Here is a 17,996-nt window from a genome sequence, read left to right on the forward strand (position 1 = left end):
CACAAATAATAATTTCCAGAGTTTAGGACTCATCAGGTTTATCTGATCCAGCAAGTAAATGCGACAGACACACGGGAACGCGTCAGCTTTGCTTTCCATGACTAACAGCACAAAGGTTTGTGGGTAGGGCGATGAAACCATAAAACATAAGAAGACAGCTTGATGCTCACCCACTCCCTCTGACACAACTGGCACCATTGCCTGGAGCCGATCCATCTGAGAAGTCTATCCAGCCAAACAATCAACACACATGGCAAGGGGATATGATATTTTCAGAGTTATTGCTACAGTACAGAGTCGCCATCCCTAATTCAGCCCTTACAAAGTCGTGTAGCAATCATATATGAGGAATTCTAACACTAAACAAAACATTTGGTGTTAGCACCCCTCCTCAAAAAGTGGTTTGATCCAAAGGGTTGGGGCTAAGGTTGCTCCTCTATTCCATATGGAATGGTTTACCTCTCCTTTTCCACCCTCTAGTACTAGCTCATGTGTACCAGGAGATTTGGGAAAAGAGGAGGAACCATGAAGTGGTCCATGGTTCTCTACCCAAAGGGGACCAGACAACCCGCCCCTTTATAGCAAAAATAATTATAACCATAAGTATGCTTTAAATGATACTGCTCCAGAGAAGTTTGGGTTATTATTTTTTTTTGTGGGCTTGGGTTTTTGTAAGATGGTGGCCAGACGGGGGCCAGTTATGTTTGTGCTGTTAGATAAGTGGCCGTCATTTCACCCGGATTTCGGCGTAATCGGTAAGCTCTTCGGGGTTGGTGTAGATGTCCATTGCGCTCTTCTTTGTAAAGTCAATATTTGCATATTCAGAGTCCACAGTTGGTGTTTGCTGCCTCTTACTTAACAGGAATCTTTCCGAAAAACTGAGCAATTGGTTCTATGAACAAAATAAAAAAACAAAAAGATTTGAGTGGAAATGAAGACGTAGACATAATGGAAAGTAGAAAAATAGATGGTGGCACAGGCACTGGGCCATCAGGAACCTGACACAATGGGGGAGAGTTATTTTTAACTGGGGTATTCCAGTTGTACTATAAATACTCAACAATTGTACTAGAGGATATGGATCAAGGGGCCTCCTATAGTGTCAGGCACACACCTTATACATTATCCACATCACCCGATCCACATGAGGAAGATTATTTTTACAGGACATCAACACAATTTTTATTTAGAGAGAGAAGCTGCTGCCAATCATTGATAAGTGGAGAATCAATCAGAAGTGGAACTTAAAAAGTTAAAATAATTATAAAACAATGAAATACACCACAAAATATATATGTTTGGTCCTAAATCCCTACTAATCCTTAGGTTTTTGAACTGAAGCCATAGCCAAGAGGATTAATACATAAATGAATAAAAATAAAAATGTAAGTAGTCCAAAATAAGTGTAATAATCAGACAATAAATTTTTTAAGGAGTATTCTGGCCAAAAATATTTATTACCAAAACATTGATCACTAATTCTCGTGGCTATGGAGATCAGATTATCTTAGCATTCAAAACTGAACAGTCCTTCAAAAAACAGAACTACTGCTAAGCATGCTTTGAATGATTGGGTCAAAAGTCCCTGCTCGTCTGCAAGAAATGGCTTGGTGAAGACCACCAATGGTTGGACCATCCTGGATAGATGGTTTGATGGCTTCAACTACCATCAGGAGGTAGGACCCATATCCTCTACATCCCAGTTTGTAAATTCTATTGTCTATTTCCATTTCTGATCATTTCTTCCCTGCACAAAAAGTCTATAGCTCATCGTCGTCAACACCACATAGAACATATAAGGCAAGCCACATACCTTTTGGATCATTTTACCTCCACCGCACAGATCTCTCCTGACTGTTGAAGAAGGTATATTAGTGAATGTTACATGGTGGTTCATGATATTAGTTCATTATATATGGTGGTTCAAGATATTAGTTAATGGTTTATATGCTCTATCAAAACTCCAATAGAACCAGATAGATCCAAAAATATTCAACAAGTTGGGATTCAGTCCAACAACTGGTATCTACTAAAGACTCATCGCAATTCTACATGAGTCAACCCATTTGCATCGTATATTAGTTTTAAATCAGACTGGGAAAATGTTCATGATTTACACAAATGTTTTTTTTTTTAAAGGTTGCAAAAAAGTTTTTAGAACAAAAATGCAAATAAATAGAAAATGGTAACAAAACAGCTCAAGGTCATCAGGTACAAATCAAATTCTGTTTTTCGAAATTCAGTCTAGTCTAATCAAAGCGATTGTGTCAGTAATAAATGACCTGTTATTAGGTTTTGAAGTTAAACATACTTTAAAGAATTTTTGATGATGCGATATTTATTTTCACATCCCTTTCTGTATAACAAAATTCCTAAAACACTGATATTTTCACTTTGACAATTGAGCTTCATGATAGGCTGACAACTCATGTTCTATAAAGATCAATTTACAGCAGTCATCTCATTATCATCACATGCAGATGACATAAATAACCCAGGATCCACCATTCACAATAGATGATGTCACAGCGTATCTACTACCCCTCCCTGCACAATGACCTCTGCAAAAAATCCACAATATTCTCCCTTAGATGTCAGTAAGTCATCTGCTGTCCACAGGTTCTTATGGTCAATATGGCTGCTGTAAAGTATATCTCTGAATATTGTTAACAGCAACTCAGGCAAGATGGTCGCCCCCCAAATCAAGTACAGAATGAAGAATTTAAAAAATCTGGAATTAGAAAAAATTTGATTGAAAAAAAGAATCTGTGTCATTATCTGGTTTTAATCAGTAAAAAACCTGGGGAACATATTCCCTTCAAAGGGGGTCACCTGTTTCCATGCTTTCTGACATGTTCAGATATCATTGGTGAGGACTGAAGAGTTGTCATCGTAACTTATGTTTTCATTCCCTGAATTAAGACACCCCTTCCGCTCAGATATCCACATGCCCTGAACATCTATCTTAGTCATTGCTCTATTTAAATAAAAAGGGCACATTAGAACCTATATATAGATAATCCAGAAGCCACCATTCACAATAGATGCTTTCAAAGCTTATTTACTACCCTTCCCTGCAGAATGACCTCTGCACAAGTCACAGAGCATGCCCACAACATTCTCCTATAGAAGTAAATGAGTCATCTCCAGTTCACTGGTTCTTATGGTCAATATAGCTGCTGTAAAGACCCCTGTAGAATTAGTTTTTAAAAAAAAAAGCCACCATGATAGCTGTTGGGAAGAAATATGGGAATCCTTGCACCCAAAATGTAAACGTTAATAAAAATAAAAAAAATTAGTTTTATTTAACAATAAAAAAAAGTTTCAATTTGCATTTTTATTCTTACCCCTGTTTTTCTTAAGTTTTTCTTGGAGGTGTCTCCACTGTATGACGGTGAGGTCTCTGTTTGGATGAAGCTAGAACTTTCTGTTACGTTCTTCCTATGACAGAAATATGGAAAATTAATACATCTTTAGCTGACAATATGCAAATTCAGGGGCAGAGATCTATGAGGTGGAAGGTGCAGTGCAGCGGGCAGAGGGGCGTCAGGGCCCCTTCATTCTAGAGGCCAACGAAGGTCTTAGCTTACTGAATCCCACCAATAAAAATGTTCAACATCCCAAATTTTATAAAAGCAGAAGAAAACTTTAGCATGTCAGTTGTTTTCTAAAAATTCTTGAGTATAAAATGTAAAAGGTCCTTTAAAGAAGAGCTGTCACCGCAATTGCGGACAAGAATAGGCAATTCTATGGGGGTGCCGGCCGGGTGTATTGCAGATCCGCAATATACCACAGACGTGTGAATGGACCCTAAAGAAAACATTCCCCTTTATGATCTTGTTTTAGGTGTACTGTCATCATGGCGATGCCACATGGATTTGATTCATCACTCACATCAATGTTGACACATCCTTCTGGCTGTTAAAGTCAGTTAAGGTGTAGATATTGATGTAGATGGTGACAATGGCGTAATGTGACACTCATGGGCTCCAATGCCAAATCAATAGCAGGGCCTCCCAACTACCATGGTGTTCATTTTTGTGGCCCTCAGCGACTAGGACCTGGGTCCATGCCCAATAGCTAGGCCCTTGAATGGCGATTTGAATCCACACAACCTGCAGTTATATTGCCAAGTGGAGCTCTATTCCACATTTTGGTATGGACCACTATGGATGCTACCCCGCAATGACATACTTACCAACCTTTCAGTTGTTAAAATCAGGACAAATAGGCCAGGCTTCTAGGAACGCTCCTACCCCGCCTGAGGACACCCACTTATGGGTGGTGTTTTAGTTAGCCCCACCCATTTTTGGCCCGGGATATCGCAAATTTGCTAGGACTGTCTATAAAAATCAGGGACAGTCCCACAAAATTCAGGACAGTTGGCAACTATGTGCAATGGTAGCTGAGATTTCTTGTTGTAAGGTTCACTGTCGGATAGTACATTCATCCCACAGGCTTGGATACAACCAGTGCTATATTTTAGGAACATCTGGTTTACAGACAAAAAATATTCCTTACTTTTCTCTGGTTTTAATCATGTAGCCGCCGACCGCTACAAGGATGACAAAAACCACCACAGCTCCAACGGGACCAATCTTGGCCCAGATTAACGTGTCTGCGAAGATGAGAAAGACATAGATGAGTCATTTACAAAATACTAAAACCAAAACATATATGGCTGCTGTCTTCAACTCTACCCAGATGATCTGACTGGCAATGGGTCACACTTGTGCAGGATAGTCCCCATAAACATATTCATGAGTCTGGTCTGGGGTCTGTATAGAGGTAGTCTAGTCTAGGTTATGGGGTCTGGTCTGGTGTTTGTATTTGTTAATGAGTTTGGTCTGGGGTCTGTATAGAGGTGGTCTGGTCTAGGCTATGGGGTCTGGTCTGGTGTCTGTATTTGTTAATGAGTCTGGTCTGGGGTCTGTATAGAGGTAGTCCGGTCTAGGTTATGGGGTCTGGTCTGGTGTCTGTATTTGTTAATGAGTTTGGTCTGGGGTCTGTATAGAGGTGGTCTGGTCTAGGTTATGGGGTCTGGTCTGGTGTCTGTATCTGTTAATGAGTCTGGTCTGGGGTCTGTATAGAGGTGGTCTGGTCTAGGTTATGGGGTCTGGTCTGGTGTCTGTATTTGTTAATGAGTCCGGTCTGGGTTCTGTATAGAGGTAGTCCGGTCTAGGTTATGGGGTCTGGTCTGGTGTCTGTATTTGTTAATGAGTTTGGTCTGGGGTCTGTATAGAGGTGGTCTGGTCTAGGTTATGGGGTCTGGTCTGGTGTCTGTATTTGTTAATGAGTCTGGTCTGGGGTCTGTATAGAGGTGGTCTGGTCTAGGTTATGGGGTCTGGTCTGGTGTCTGTATTTGTTAATGAGTCTGATCTGGGGTCTGTAAAGAGGTGGTCTGGTCTAGGTTATGAGGTCTGGTCTGGTGTTTGTATTTGTTAAGGAGTCTAGTCTGGGGTCTGTATAGAGGTAGTCCAGTCTAGGTTATGGGGTCTGGTCTGGTGTCTGTATTTGTTAATGAGTTTGGTCTGGGGTCTGTATAGAGGTGGTCTGGTCTAGGTTATGGGGTCTGGTCTGGTGTCTGTATTTGTTAATGAGTCTGGTCTGGGGTCTGTATAGAGGTAGTCTGGTCTAGGTTGTGGGGTCTGGTCTGGTGTCTGTATTTGTTAATGAGTCTGGTCTGGGGTCTGTATAGAGGTGGTCTGGTCTAGGTTATGAGGTCTGGTCTGGTGTTTGTATTTGTTAATGAGTCTGGTCTGGGGTCTGTATAGAGGCGGTCTGGTCTAGGCTATGGGGTCTGGTCTGGTGTCTGTATTGTTAATGAGTCTGGTCTGGGGTCTGCATAGAGGTAGTCTGGTCTAGGTTATGGGGTCTGTTCTGGTGTCTGTATTTGTTAATGAGTCTGGTCTGGGGTCTGTATAGAGGGGGTCTGGTCTAGATTATGGGGTCTGGTCTGGTGTCTGTATTTGTTAATGAGTCTGGTCTGGGGTCTGTATAGAGGGGGTCTGGTCTAGATTATGGGGTCTGGTCTGGTGTCTGTATTTGTTAATGAGTCTGGGTTGGGGTCTGTATAAAGGTGCTCTATGCCATGCCTCTTTTTGAGGCACAGTCCCTCTTTTTGACCCCAGTCCCTCTGTCCCTTTTTGATGCATAAATGTCCCTCTTTTTGACCTAGGGAATTAATGCATAAAAGTGCATTAATAAATTTACTAAATTGCTTCTTACTAATGTGTCTGTATGGTTTCAACCTGTATATTAGACCATAACTTCATTATTTTGTGCAATTTGGACCTTAAAATATCTATAATCCGATGACTTATGAGCTAATATTTAAATGGGTATTGAAGCATAAGAAAAGTATTGTCCCAGGAGTCCACTTGCCGTACTATAAAGGAACTTGTACTAGCCTAACCAATCCACAGATGCAGCAGAGTCAGTAATTATACTTTGGACGGAGTTAGAGGTGTGTCCTAGTATGAAAAAAATTTAAGCGATGCGTGCCGCAAATATTGTCCCTTTTTGCAATTTTAAAAAGTTGGGAGGAATGGTGGTCTGGTCTAGGGTATGAGATCTGCTCTGGTGTCTGTATTTGTTAATCACTCTGCTCTGGCGTCTGTATAGAGATGGTCTGGTCAAGGTTATGGGGTCTGGTGTCTGTATTTGTTAATGAGTCTGCTCTGGGGTCTGTATAGAGGTGGTCTGGTCAAGGTTATGGGGTCTGGTGTCTGTATTTGTTAATGAGTCTGCTCTGGGGTCTGTATAGAGGTGGTCTGGTCAAGGTTATGGGGTCTGATCGGATGTCTGTATTTGTTAATGACTCTGCTCTGGGGTCTGTATAGAGGTAGTCTGGTCAAGGTTATGGGGTCTGATCGGATGTCTGTATTTGCTAATGATTCTGGTCTGGGATTTGTATACAGGTGGTCTTGTGTAGGTTATGGGGTCTGGTGTCTGTATTTAATTATTATGGTCTGAGGTCTGTATACAGGGGGTCTGGTCTGAGTGTGGTCTGGGATCTGTATTTGGAAGGTTTGGTCTAGGGTCTGTCTTCATTTTGGGCTGTAATTACACACTTCTATACACTTCTCAAATGTCTTAGATAGTGGATGTGTCCTATATAAATGGGAGCAGTATAAGACACAACAATTCTACAGTTCGATTCTTTACATTTTAGAATCTCCCCTTCTCAAAAATTAGCTAAGTTATAATATCAGAGCAGCCAACATTAGAATTTTTTATGTGGACATTTGGGCTTTGACCAAGGTGTGTGATTTATTTGGGGTCTGTTTTTTATAGGGGGATATTTGTCAGAATATACCTTCTTTTCTGAATGTTCCCTGTGTTTTATCCTGAAGGGATGGTATAGAAGGAAAGGATTGCCAGCTACAGTGATCTCATACACCATTTGCTGTTAAAGTTACATTTTTTTTTCATAAAAACCTGACCTTAAATTATTCGGACCCCAGACCAGGTCCCATAATTCACACCACAGACCAAACCCTATCATTGAAAATCCAAGACGTCATTATTCAGATACCAATATGCAGACCCCAGGCAAGGCGCCAGTACTCAAACCTCAGACCATACACCATAATTCAGACTAGAGCCCCAAAATACAGACCACATACTAGACCTTATATTTAGACCCCAGACCAAATAATACAATCCCATTACCAGATCCAATATTCAGGCCTCAAACTTCAGACCCCAGATTTTCATAATCATACTTTTCTGAAAACGGATTCAGAAGATCTGAGAGAGAAATTTAAGGTGTACCCACACTTGTTTACCCAAACTATGCCCCGTTTAGCATAGGCACCACCTGGTTCATTCTTGGTACGAATACAGATATATTTCCCCATGCATAAAACAATGCAGGCTGAAATAGGATTAAGGCATATTTGGAGTACTCCCCCAGACATCGGCAAAGCTCCTGGAAAAAGACCTCCTTGATTCCCAAAAGAGTTGGCAAATCTCCCAGGCACCAAACCTCCTGAAAAGTAGCGCCCCCAATGTACATTTACTGTGCATAGTGCAGGGATGCTGCATCATCATACTCAGCCCTGGCGGTGCCACAGGGCAAAGGGGTGCGGTCTCTAAAAACATTTTTGGCATTTTTTGCACACTATTGTTTCTCCTAGAGATCCCTTTCTGGAAGTTGGCAAGTTGTTGTCCAGGATTACAAAAGTGCTCTGTTTTTGTGTTTTTCCAGAAACTACCACTCTTATTGCAGTGTCCTACTGCAGAGCAGTGGTACACTGCAAAAAAGGGGTTAAAATGTACTAGAATGTGAAGTAAGCATTGCCTTGTATTTTGTATGCGCATGGTATTAATAGGTCATAGTATACACCACCAGACACTAGATGGAGCTGTTGTCATCCCACCTCCCTCCCCAAAAGGAGGAATTAGTCAGTTTAAACCAGTGAGTCTAATCTGAGACAGCATAGAGAGCAGACACAAAATGTACAGGTAGAAGCTGACTCTAAAGCCACCCCTGGATTAGGTACCAACCAGGGCAAGGCCATAAAAAGAACTGTAAGAGAGAGTGTAGTGCTAAATTCTTTGGAGAATTGCTGTTGTTGTCACAGTGTGGTTCACTGTGACAGTTGTGGCTGTGCATGCTGGTTGCAGGCTCTCTCGCGTACTGGCTGCAGGCTGACTCCTTTGTATGCTCGTTGCTTGGGGCTGCTTGCTGGCTGCCTGTGTTTGTGTCTCCCCACCAGGGATGCACCACCAATGAGGCCAGGTGAGGCAATCGCCTCAGACAGCACCAGGTAGGGGCCAGAGGGGGGTAGCTGAAGGGCTATGGGCTGAAGGGAAGGGGTTAGGTTAAGAAATTGGCATTGGGGAGGGGTGGCGCCATTTCAGCTTTCGCCTCAGGCAGCAGAAAGGCTAGGTGCCCCCCTGCTCTCCACGTCCATAACTCTATGGCTCCTGTCACCGATGCTGTGCCGGCTGGCTGCATGAACTGTGTACTGGCTGTGGCTTTCCCATGTATGCTGGTTCTGTGATGCGTGCTGGCTGCGGCCTTGAGTGTGAACAGGGTCTGAGTATGGATGCAGTGTGTGGTCCTGTCACTCCTTGTTGTTGTGTAGGCTGGCTGCCTATAATCTTCTACCGGCTACAGTTATCCTGTGTATGCTGGTTGTTGTTTGGGGCGTGCTGGCTGCAGCATTCTGTGAGTGGTGTGAACTGACACTTGTATTGTTTGTTCTTTGGTTCTTGTTACTCCTGGTTCTGGTGGGTTCTAAGGAGGGAGGACATCTAGTCTGTGTGCAGCTCTGCCTGTGACCGCCATGCTTCCGTTCCGCATGGGGTCCAGGTATCTGATGGTGTGCTGGTTCCTGTTTGTCTTGTCTGATCTATGTCCTGAGTTTGTTGGGTTCCAGTCCTTCTGTTGATGTCTGTTCCGCTGGTGCTTGCACCAGCGTGGTTCTTTGCAGGTAGCGGCCAAGTGTACCCGGACCATCCTGGAGGTGCAACCAGTGAGCCCTCGGCCAAGTTCATCCCCACCACCAGGGGCTCTGTAATGAATGGGGCTTGCTGGCTCTCAATTCCCTGGGTTTGGCCTCCTCCCTTGCCTGTGCACTTGGTTCAGTGGTAGTCCTGTCCAGAAATACCCATAAAATTTCTCAAAAGCTTCCATTTTAGGGCCTTCCCATCTCAGGTTTGTTTTGAGGGACAACCCTGAAAAAACTATAATAGCAATTGATTTCAGCTCACTCACCTCCTGTGTACCACATGCCCTGAACTCCCGGAATATCTCATGAAAATAAGCCAACTTTCCAGCACTGCCAACTTTTAAATAAATGTGGATTTTAACTGTGGAAAGCAGTGCTGGAAAGTTGGCTTATTAACCCCCAAAAAACTGTTACAAATATTTTTATTTAATTTTTTTATTTAAAATTTTTACAAATATTTTAATGCGTACATGAGGGAAATATGGAAGCCCTGCCCAGTTCTGCTACCTTTGCCAGGAACATCCCTTTAAACAAAACCCTAAAACCCATTTTTCAGGCTGATTCATGGGGCAGTGTGCAGTTTCTAGGTAAAATTTCTCTCAGGGCGAGTGTCAAAACCCCCCCCCACCCCCTCAAAACTGCTCGATGAAATAAGTGTCTCCCCATTGTAAAAAATCTGGAACCACATTACACGGACAGTCACAGTGACGCACCCAGTGACCCACTGTCCCACAGACTCAGGCTCTCACTCACAGCAGGCTTCTTTCTCAGCACTGCTCCGGGCGGTAACAGGCAGGCGGTGCGGGCGGCGGTGCTCACCTCACTACTGTACGTCACGCGGCGCGTGACGTACAGTGAGTGAGCGCCGCCGCCCGCACTGCCTGCCTGTGGGGGGACATTATTTTTAATAAGGATCACTATGGACATTATTTAGAATGGAGGCTGCTGTGGGTGTCATTATAACTATATAATGTCTGATAGGCCTAGTCCTGAGTTATATTACCCTTGTATAATAATGTACCCTGATACCCCTTAGTTATATTACTCCAGCGGAGGTAATATAACTAAGGGGTATCAGGGATGGGTACATTATTATACAGGGCATGGGCAGGGTGATATAACTCAGGACTAGGCCTATCAGACATTATAGTTATAATGAGTAATGACACCAACAGCAGCCTCCATTCTAAATAATGTCCATAGTGATCCTTATTAAACTTAATGTCCCCCACAGTGACAGTGGCCCCCATTTTCATGTCTCCCACAGTGGCCCCCCCATTGTAATTAATGCCCCCCCATTGTAATTAATTCCCCCCATTGTAATTAATGCCCCCCCATTGTAATTAATGCCCCCCCCCATTGTAATTAATGCCCCCCCCCCCCATTGTAATTAATGCCCCCCCAGACCATCACTCGCCTCACAGCAGGCATCAGCACTGCTCAGGGGCTCAGGGCGGGCGGTAACAGGCAGGCAGTGCGGCGCTCACTCACTCACTGTATGCCTGCGCCGCCTAGTGGGAGGAGCAGGCGCGTGACGTCAGTAAGTGCCGCCCGCACTGTCTGAAGAGTGAGAGGACTCGGCACTCGGGCGCAGGTCAGGCGAGATGTCAGAGGGAGGGAGCCAGGGCGCACGGCCGAGAAACGACAAGAGGGCGCCCCTGCCGGCGCCCCCCTTCTGACAGCGCCCCGGGCGGCAGCCCGTCCTGCCCGCCCCTAGAAACGGCCCTGAGTCTGGCAGTCACACAAAAAACTGAATTGTTGTCTTTGTTACTGGTTGTATTGTGGTCCTCTGGCGGAACAGGTGAACATACACTAGACATTTTCTTGTTATCAAGTCTGTGGGGTGCACATATATGAGCAGAGTTTACCAATACTGGACTGAGACCATTCAGGTCAGTGCTGGGTATAGTCTCATCACTGCCAAGGGGCTTTTGATACTTTTTGGTGACTGAACCTGAACCATAAAATAAAATGGTTCCCCCCCTCACCGTTTTAACTTTCAATAGATGGATTATATGTGTCCAAAATACTCCCCCTGTAGGCAGATTAGGGTGACACTTGAGGCAAATTTCACACCTCTGTTGAGGATGTTGCACCCCTGGCACAGAGAAGTCAATTAACTTAGCGATGGATGCTTGTGAAGCAGAAAGCACTTGGTTCCACCAACAGCTTCAGGTGGTGGTCCCCTACTAGATCTTTTCATCAGTGTGGGGCAAAAGGAGAGAAGAGCTTTAGCATGGAAACTGCCCTATCACCCAGCTGTACAGACCACCACTAGATTAAAGGAGAACATGACTTACTAGTGTCCTGGAAGAAAAGCTCGTGAACCTTCTTGCCATACAAGTTACTTGCGGAGCACAGTACAACCTCTGGAAGTTTGGTCTCCTTTTGCAGAGTCAGGATGCTGCTCACCATGTAGCCATTCCTCTGAGAGTGTACATACTCTGCATTGAGCTCACTGACCGTGAAGTTCTTCTCTGGGATCTCAAACATAATGTACGGATCTGGATTGGACTTCACCGTGCACATACACTGGACATTGTCTTTGGTCACTTTGCACTTAGATTCGGGTAAAACTAATGGTGAAACTGCAAAGATGGAGATATATGACAGGAAATTAGAAGAAACAATGGAGATACCAAAGCAAACACAGAGCATCTAATAGTTCACCATGGATAGGTCTACACTAGTGATGTCAAAGTTTCCATATAAATGGGCACCTAAAACAAGAAGTTCGGAAAAAATTCGGAAGAATCCAGAATTCTCGTAATTCAAAATTAGAGAAGATAGAATCAGTTGACCTTATGTAACTTGGTTTCCATATTTAGGATCACTTTTAATAAATTAAAAAGAATAATGGAGAAACCAGCTCACCTGTTATAATCTATGGGATGGTAGACAGGGCAGATCAGCGAATCAGGCAGACCAATATAGACAGTTGGTGGGACAAACATCTATCAGACACTTATGGCAGACAGAACTGTTGCCAAGATATCTGCACCTTTGGTAATATGCAAATGGACTTGTTCAAGCACCAAGGTGCAGGCCGGAGCCCTTGGAGCACTGCTTTTGTAACACTCCTCTGCTCTGGGCTCTTCCCCTTCCAATTTGATTGACAGAGCTGGATAACTAAGCAAGGGGAGCTGGGACTGCTCAGAGCAGAGGGATGTTACAAGAGCGGTGCTCCAAGAGTTCCAGCCAGCCCCTTGGTGCTCAAACCAGTTCTTTTGTATATTACTAAAAATGGCAATATCTTGGCAACGATTACAGTCGTACAAAAGTATCGTTTTAATCAGCATGATCAACCCTACCAGGCAGCACGCCTGCTTTAATAGGGTTGATCATGCTGACATATGATCTTTGACAGCTTATATAGAAAACTATCATCTGTGTTAACATGTTCCAGAAAATTCCTAATTTTCTTCATGACTTGTGACACTTACATACAACAGTAAGGTTGAAGGAGCTATTGCTGTGTCCATACTGGTTTTCCGCAAAGCACCAGTACTCTCCATCATGTTCATGGGTCACGGATGGTATTTCCAGCACCAGTTCATTCTGAAAGATCACAGAGTTAAGGACTTGCTTGTCTTTCATGATGGTGAGGATGGGATCTGGGTTCCCTTGTGTGTTACACAAAATAGTGACCGTCTCTCCTTCTACCGCCACCAGGGATGCATTCACCGAAGGTTTCCATGGAGGATCTGGAAGATATCAGAAGAGTTTAGCTTTTAAAATATAAGCTGTGAATGGCCAGATGGTGTAAACGTCATCACACCTGGCCTTGTCAATCAGAGTGGAGAGGGGGCGGCAGTTGCAGAGAGAGCTGAGCCTCTAGGTGTAATGGTAACACCCCCGTTGCTCCTAGAGGCTCATTTGCATATATTAAAATATAATTGTTCTCAGCAATGCGGGCACATATGAACATGGGACCAACACAGATGTCTTCAGCTGCCAAGTGCACATGTAACAGGTCAGCCAGTTTCTGCTGACAGATGCCGTTTAAAGGCATTGTCTGATTTTTTACTATTGATGAGCTATCCTTTAACAGCATTTAGAGATATGCTTTACAGCTGCCCCATGGGCCATAGACACAATCGTCTGGAGTTTATTCTCTGACTTCTATGGGAGAGTTTTCTAGGCATGCTCTGTGACCTGTGTTGAGATTAGGAGGGAGCTGATAAGCTGTGATATCACACACATATATATATATATATATATATATATATATATATATATATATATATGTGATATCTGTCACTGTAATTCTACCTGCGATGATAAGTAGATAACTACAGCAAAATGATCTGTACAGACCGAAAATTGGTGCCTATTATTAGGCTTAGTGGCCAATGTGAAAACTGCAGGATTTTAGGAATTTAAAAAAAAAAGATTTTAACACGGAAAATTTAAAAATAACATGACCAATTTTTTTTTTCAAATATGCCTAAAATAAAAATGTGATTTAACCAATAGTTCATTTTAAGATTACACATACATTGTGAACTATTTTCCCCAAACTCTCCATAGTCCACTACTGCCACCTAATGGTTATTACAGCAATAGCGCTCTACAGAAGGTACAAGGACAGTCTCATTAAGTAGACGTATGTCCAGGTCAACATCTTCAGCTCTTCTATGATATCATATATAATGTTTTCTGTAATTCTGGTTCTCACTGGTGACCTGATCCTCCTGCACCATGGCGTGGTCATGGATAAACAATGAGGGGGCTGAGGTCCACACTGGAGAGTCGTAGCCCTTCATTATGCTGTGGGTCAAGTCCTCACAGATCAAAAATGATGGCTTTGTCAATAGAAAGGACATCACATCCCAGAAACCTCTTTAACCTACTTCCCACATTTCCTGCTTTTTTACAAGATTGTTCCATGGAACGAGTAACAAAGTGAACAGTGCTTATAAATTTTTTTTCCAAAGTTGGTGATCAGGGGCAGGGCTGTAAAGCGTCCTGTGAATGGAGATGCAAGTTTTGGGTGGCATGTCAAGGCTTCTAAAGCTCTGTTCACACTTGAATCACGTCTTTCCTTAAAGGGAATCTGTCACCAATTTTTTGCCGCTGAGAGCAGCATAAACTGGTGACCGAGACCCTGAAGAAAACACTGGTGCTGGAATTGAGCAGTTAAGTGCACTGAGGGTGGATCCAAACTACTCTGGGCACCCTTGCTCCTGCTGCTTCCACTGCCAGCCCCTCTGCCATGCTAGATAACTATGCAGCAACTGGATCCTGTCCATCAAGGAGAGGGAGGTACTGACAGAGAAAGCAGGAGGACCAAGGGTGCACAGAGGGGTTTGTACCCACCCTCGGTGCACCGAACAGCTCATTTGCATATGGATTTAAAGTACTTTTTCCTCCAGAATCAACCAGGTATCATTACATCCAGTTGAGTTAGCCCTGCAAGGCATTGTGCCTGGTTTATCAGGGACTTTCCTGGCGACAAGTTCCCTTTAGGAAGACGACCGGGTCAATTCTTTTACAATAAGAAATATGTTTTCATTCCTAAAAATAAACTGAATGGAAAACTCACACATGACAGCCAATCCTATGGATTTATTGACGTGGCCATACTCATTCTCCGCTGCACACATGTATATCCCATCATGGTTGTATGTGACGTACTCGAGCTCCAGTGTGAGGTTCCCCGTGTAATCTTCTTTTAAAAGCAGATCATCCTTGAACCACATGACACGGGACATGGGGTTACTATCAATCACACACAAAAACACCACCTGGGTGCCCTCCATGGTCTCCGTGGAGGAGTTGATGTCTATAATGCGAGGGGCATCTGCAATACACAAACATGGTCAGCCGTTACTTATCTATACCTATGCCTAGCAAACCTTATGCAATAAAAATAGCAAACTTAAAAAAAAAATACAATTCAAAAATTTGCTAAATGATTTTTACACAGTCTAAACCATCTGGAGCTTCTATCCTTCTACCTAAAGGTAGGAGATTCAAACCAATCAAAATGGCCATGGAAGAAGGCCACTGGGAGCCAGAAATATTGTCAGATAAGGTTGCTATAATGCTATCTCCCCTCTACCATTCCTGCTGGACCCTCAGATAAATTGTATTACCCACCAGGGGAAGACAATGAGCTCAGGAGAAGGCTCCTTCCAGCATAAAGAAAACAAACTTTGCTCCATTCAGAACCAAAATGTAAGGACTTACAGTAAATATGGAAAGTTTGAGAAAAAGTTGGGTAACTTACATTTTACATCCATTGTGGCAAAACCTTTATACTCCAGTTCCGTGTCTGGAAATGTGACTTTACAGCCCAGCTGTTGACCATGGTTTTTATAAGATGGTAGAAACTTCAGAGTGGATATTTGCTTCCAAGCACCATTGTTCTCATCAACCCCGACGTACACATTATGATGTTCAAGCCCTTCAATGTCCGTCCAGGTCACAGTAGGCTTCATGTCGGGACAGTTATCATCTACTAAGCAGGTGATCTCAGCTTCGGTGCCGGATACAATTTCTTGGGGTTGAACTACGAAGGGTTCATCTATGACCAAAACAGCATCAGATATGTTATCTACGTAATGTATATTTTAAGCATTTTCCCCAATCGACACATAAAATGGCTCAAAATTAAAATGAGTTGGAATAACGAGCAAGAATAATAAACCACCCCAGGAACAATTTGTCAATGTATGTTCCTGTTCCACCATTAGCTGCAAGTTCTCCACAGAATCTATACCGTACCAGACCCAAGAAGTCTCAAATGAGATATCCCATGCCCAACCACCCCAAAAATAAAAATTACCTAATATATAGAGGTTGGCATGTTCTGAGTAGGTATATTGATTGTAGCCTCCCAAATCGGCCCGGAAGTAGTATTTTCCCTGAAGTTCATTGCTGACTCTGTCAATCTGTATTGAGCAGTTTGACGTCTGAAGGTCTCCAATCAGCTTTATACGACCCATGTACATTTCATGTGCCGAGCTGGTTTTCGAATTCAAGACCACAGGAGGAAAGTTCCTAGGATACGGACTGTTAAAGTACCAGATACCATGTACTGCCGACGGTCGAATATCTTCGGGATAGCTGAAGCTGCATGGGATGGCCACACATGAGTCCTTGAATGCCGAGATGGATGTGGGCATCCAGGCTGCCCAGTGTCTACTCAGCACACCTTGAATGGAGTCAATCATAGAGAGGACACCATCATATTAAGTGAAATCAACACATTTATTTGCGTTTTTTGGATTTTGGACTATTTTGTGCACCTAAAATCCTTAGGCGTAATCTTAATAAACTACCCAACACCTTCATTGAAGGTCTATACATTTTGTAGGCTTTTTTTTACTACATATAATGGATTTTAGACCATACATGGTACTTTTTTCTTCATGATGAGTTTTGTTTTTAAGTTGTTTTGTTACATGTATGCTATTTATGTAACAATTTGAAAAGAAATTAATTTGGCCCCTTCTTTAACAGCGCCTGCCAAAACACCAGGATACAGCCAAGTTGAACAACAGCCATTGTGCTTGTTAATGATCCAGACAGATTCTTCTTGTATGTGTGGGCCTTCATTACCACCTCAATCTGCACTGGGTTTTGCTGTCTTATCAATCATTTACCGCTAGGAAAGTGGACAGGAAAATGAAAAACAATGTTATAGACGAGCGAATCGATTCTACCGATTCAGAATTCGTACCAAATTTCTTGTGATTCGTTTCGGGCGAATCATAACAAGAGAGAGGAAGAGCCACACATAATACCGGAAATGAGACGTTCAAGCTAGTTCTCCTTCCAAAAGGACAAGAATACTGAGTGCCTGGGTTACCCTTCAATGATAGGTGAGCTGCAGTAACCCAGCATGACCACTACACTTTGAACAGCGCTGTACTTCCTGTTCAATTCACAGTGCTAGTTCTAGAGCCTGGAGGCTGCAGGGAACAGCTGATCGGTGGAGTGTTGGACACTCACCGATCGGACATTAATGACCAGAAAACATGATTATTGGGGCAGCCATCTTGCCTTAGCTGTTCTTAACTGCATTTAGAGAAATGCTTTACAGCAGCCACATGGACTTCTATGACTGCCATTGACTGCTATGTAGGAGTTTTCTAGGGATGCTCTGTGACCTGTGCAGAGGTCAAGCAGGAGTAGATAAGTTGTGATATCATATTGTGGTTCTTCTGTGTTATCTCTATTTATAGTTTTAATTCGTCATTGTAATCCTGCCTGCGATGATAATGACATGACTGCTGAAAAGTGATCTGTACAGTCTAAGAAGTGGCACTTTTTTATTAGGCTAAGGATTTAAACAAATATATATATATATATATATATATATATATATACTGTAGTGTCATGGAAAATTCAAAATAACATCAAACACCAAAAAATATTTAAAAATGTGCTTAACATAAAACTTTATTTAAACAACAGGCCATTTTCTGATGACACATCCCATTAATGTTTTTAAACTTTTTTTTACTAACTTTTTCAGATTTTATTTTACTTTCAATTGGGGACTTGGGCTCCTATCAGCCTTATCAC

General features: G+C 42.9%; 1 protein-coding gene across 2 annotated transcripts in view; it reads right to left on the reverse strand.

Moving 5' to 3' along the window:
• Positions 1-483: 483 nt before the first annotated feature.
• Positions 484-17,996, reverse strand: part of MAG (myelin associated glycoprotein) — a 47,244-nt gene continuing 29,731 nt past the window's right edge. Inside the window, exons 4-12 of one of the 2 annotated variants that reach the window (XM_040415506.1) lie at positions 16,252-16,620; positions 15,694-15,990; positions 15,007-15,264; positions 12,905-13,165; positions 11,762-12,049; positions 4,522-4,618; positions 3,348-3,441; positions 1,814-1,854; positions 484-892 (exon numbers count right to left, since the gene is read on the reverse strand). In XM_040415506.1, the coding sequence (XP_040271440.1) occupies positions 1,822-1,854; positions 3,348-3,441; positions 4,522-4,618; positions 11,762-12,049; positions 12,905-13,165; positions 15,007-15,264; positions 15,694-15,990; positions 16,252-16,620 (1,697 nt within the window). In that variant the 3' untranslated portion in view covers positions 484-892; positions 1,814-1,821. The remainder of the gene's footprint in view (positions 893-1,813; positions 1,855-3,347; positions 3,442-4,521; positions 4,619-11,761; positions 12,050-12,904; positions 13,166-15,006; positions 15,265-15,693; positions 15,991-16,251; positions 16,621-17,996) is intronic. The other variant, XM_040415507.1, reaches the window with a different exon arrangement.

Source organism: Bufo bufo, chromosome 1 (assembly GCF_905171765.1).
Source record: "Bufo bufo chromosome 1, aBufBuf1.1, whole genome shotgun sequence".
Taxonomy (NCBI): domain Eukaryota; kingdom Metazoa; phylum Chordata; class Amphibia; order Anura; family Bufonidae; genus Bufo; species Bufo bufo.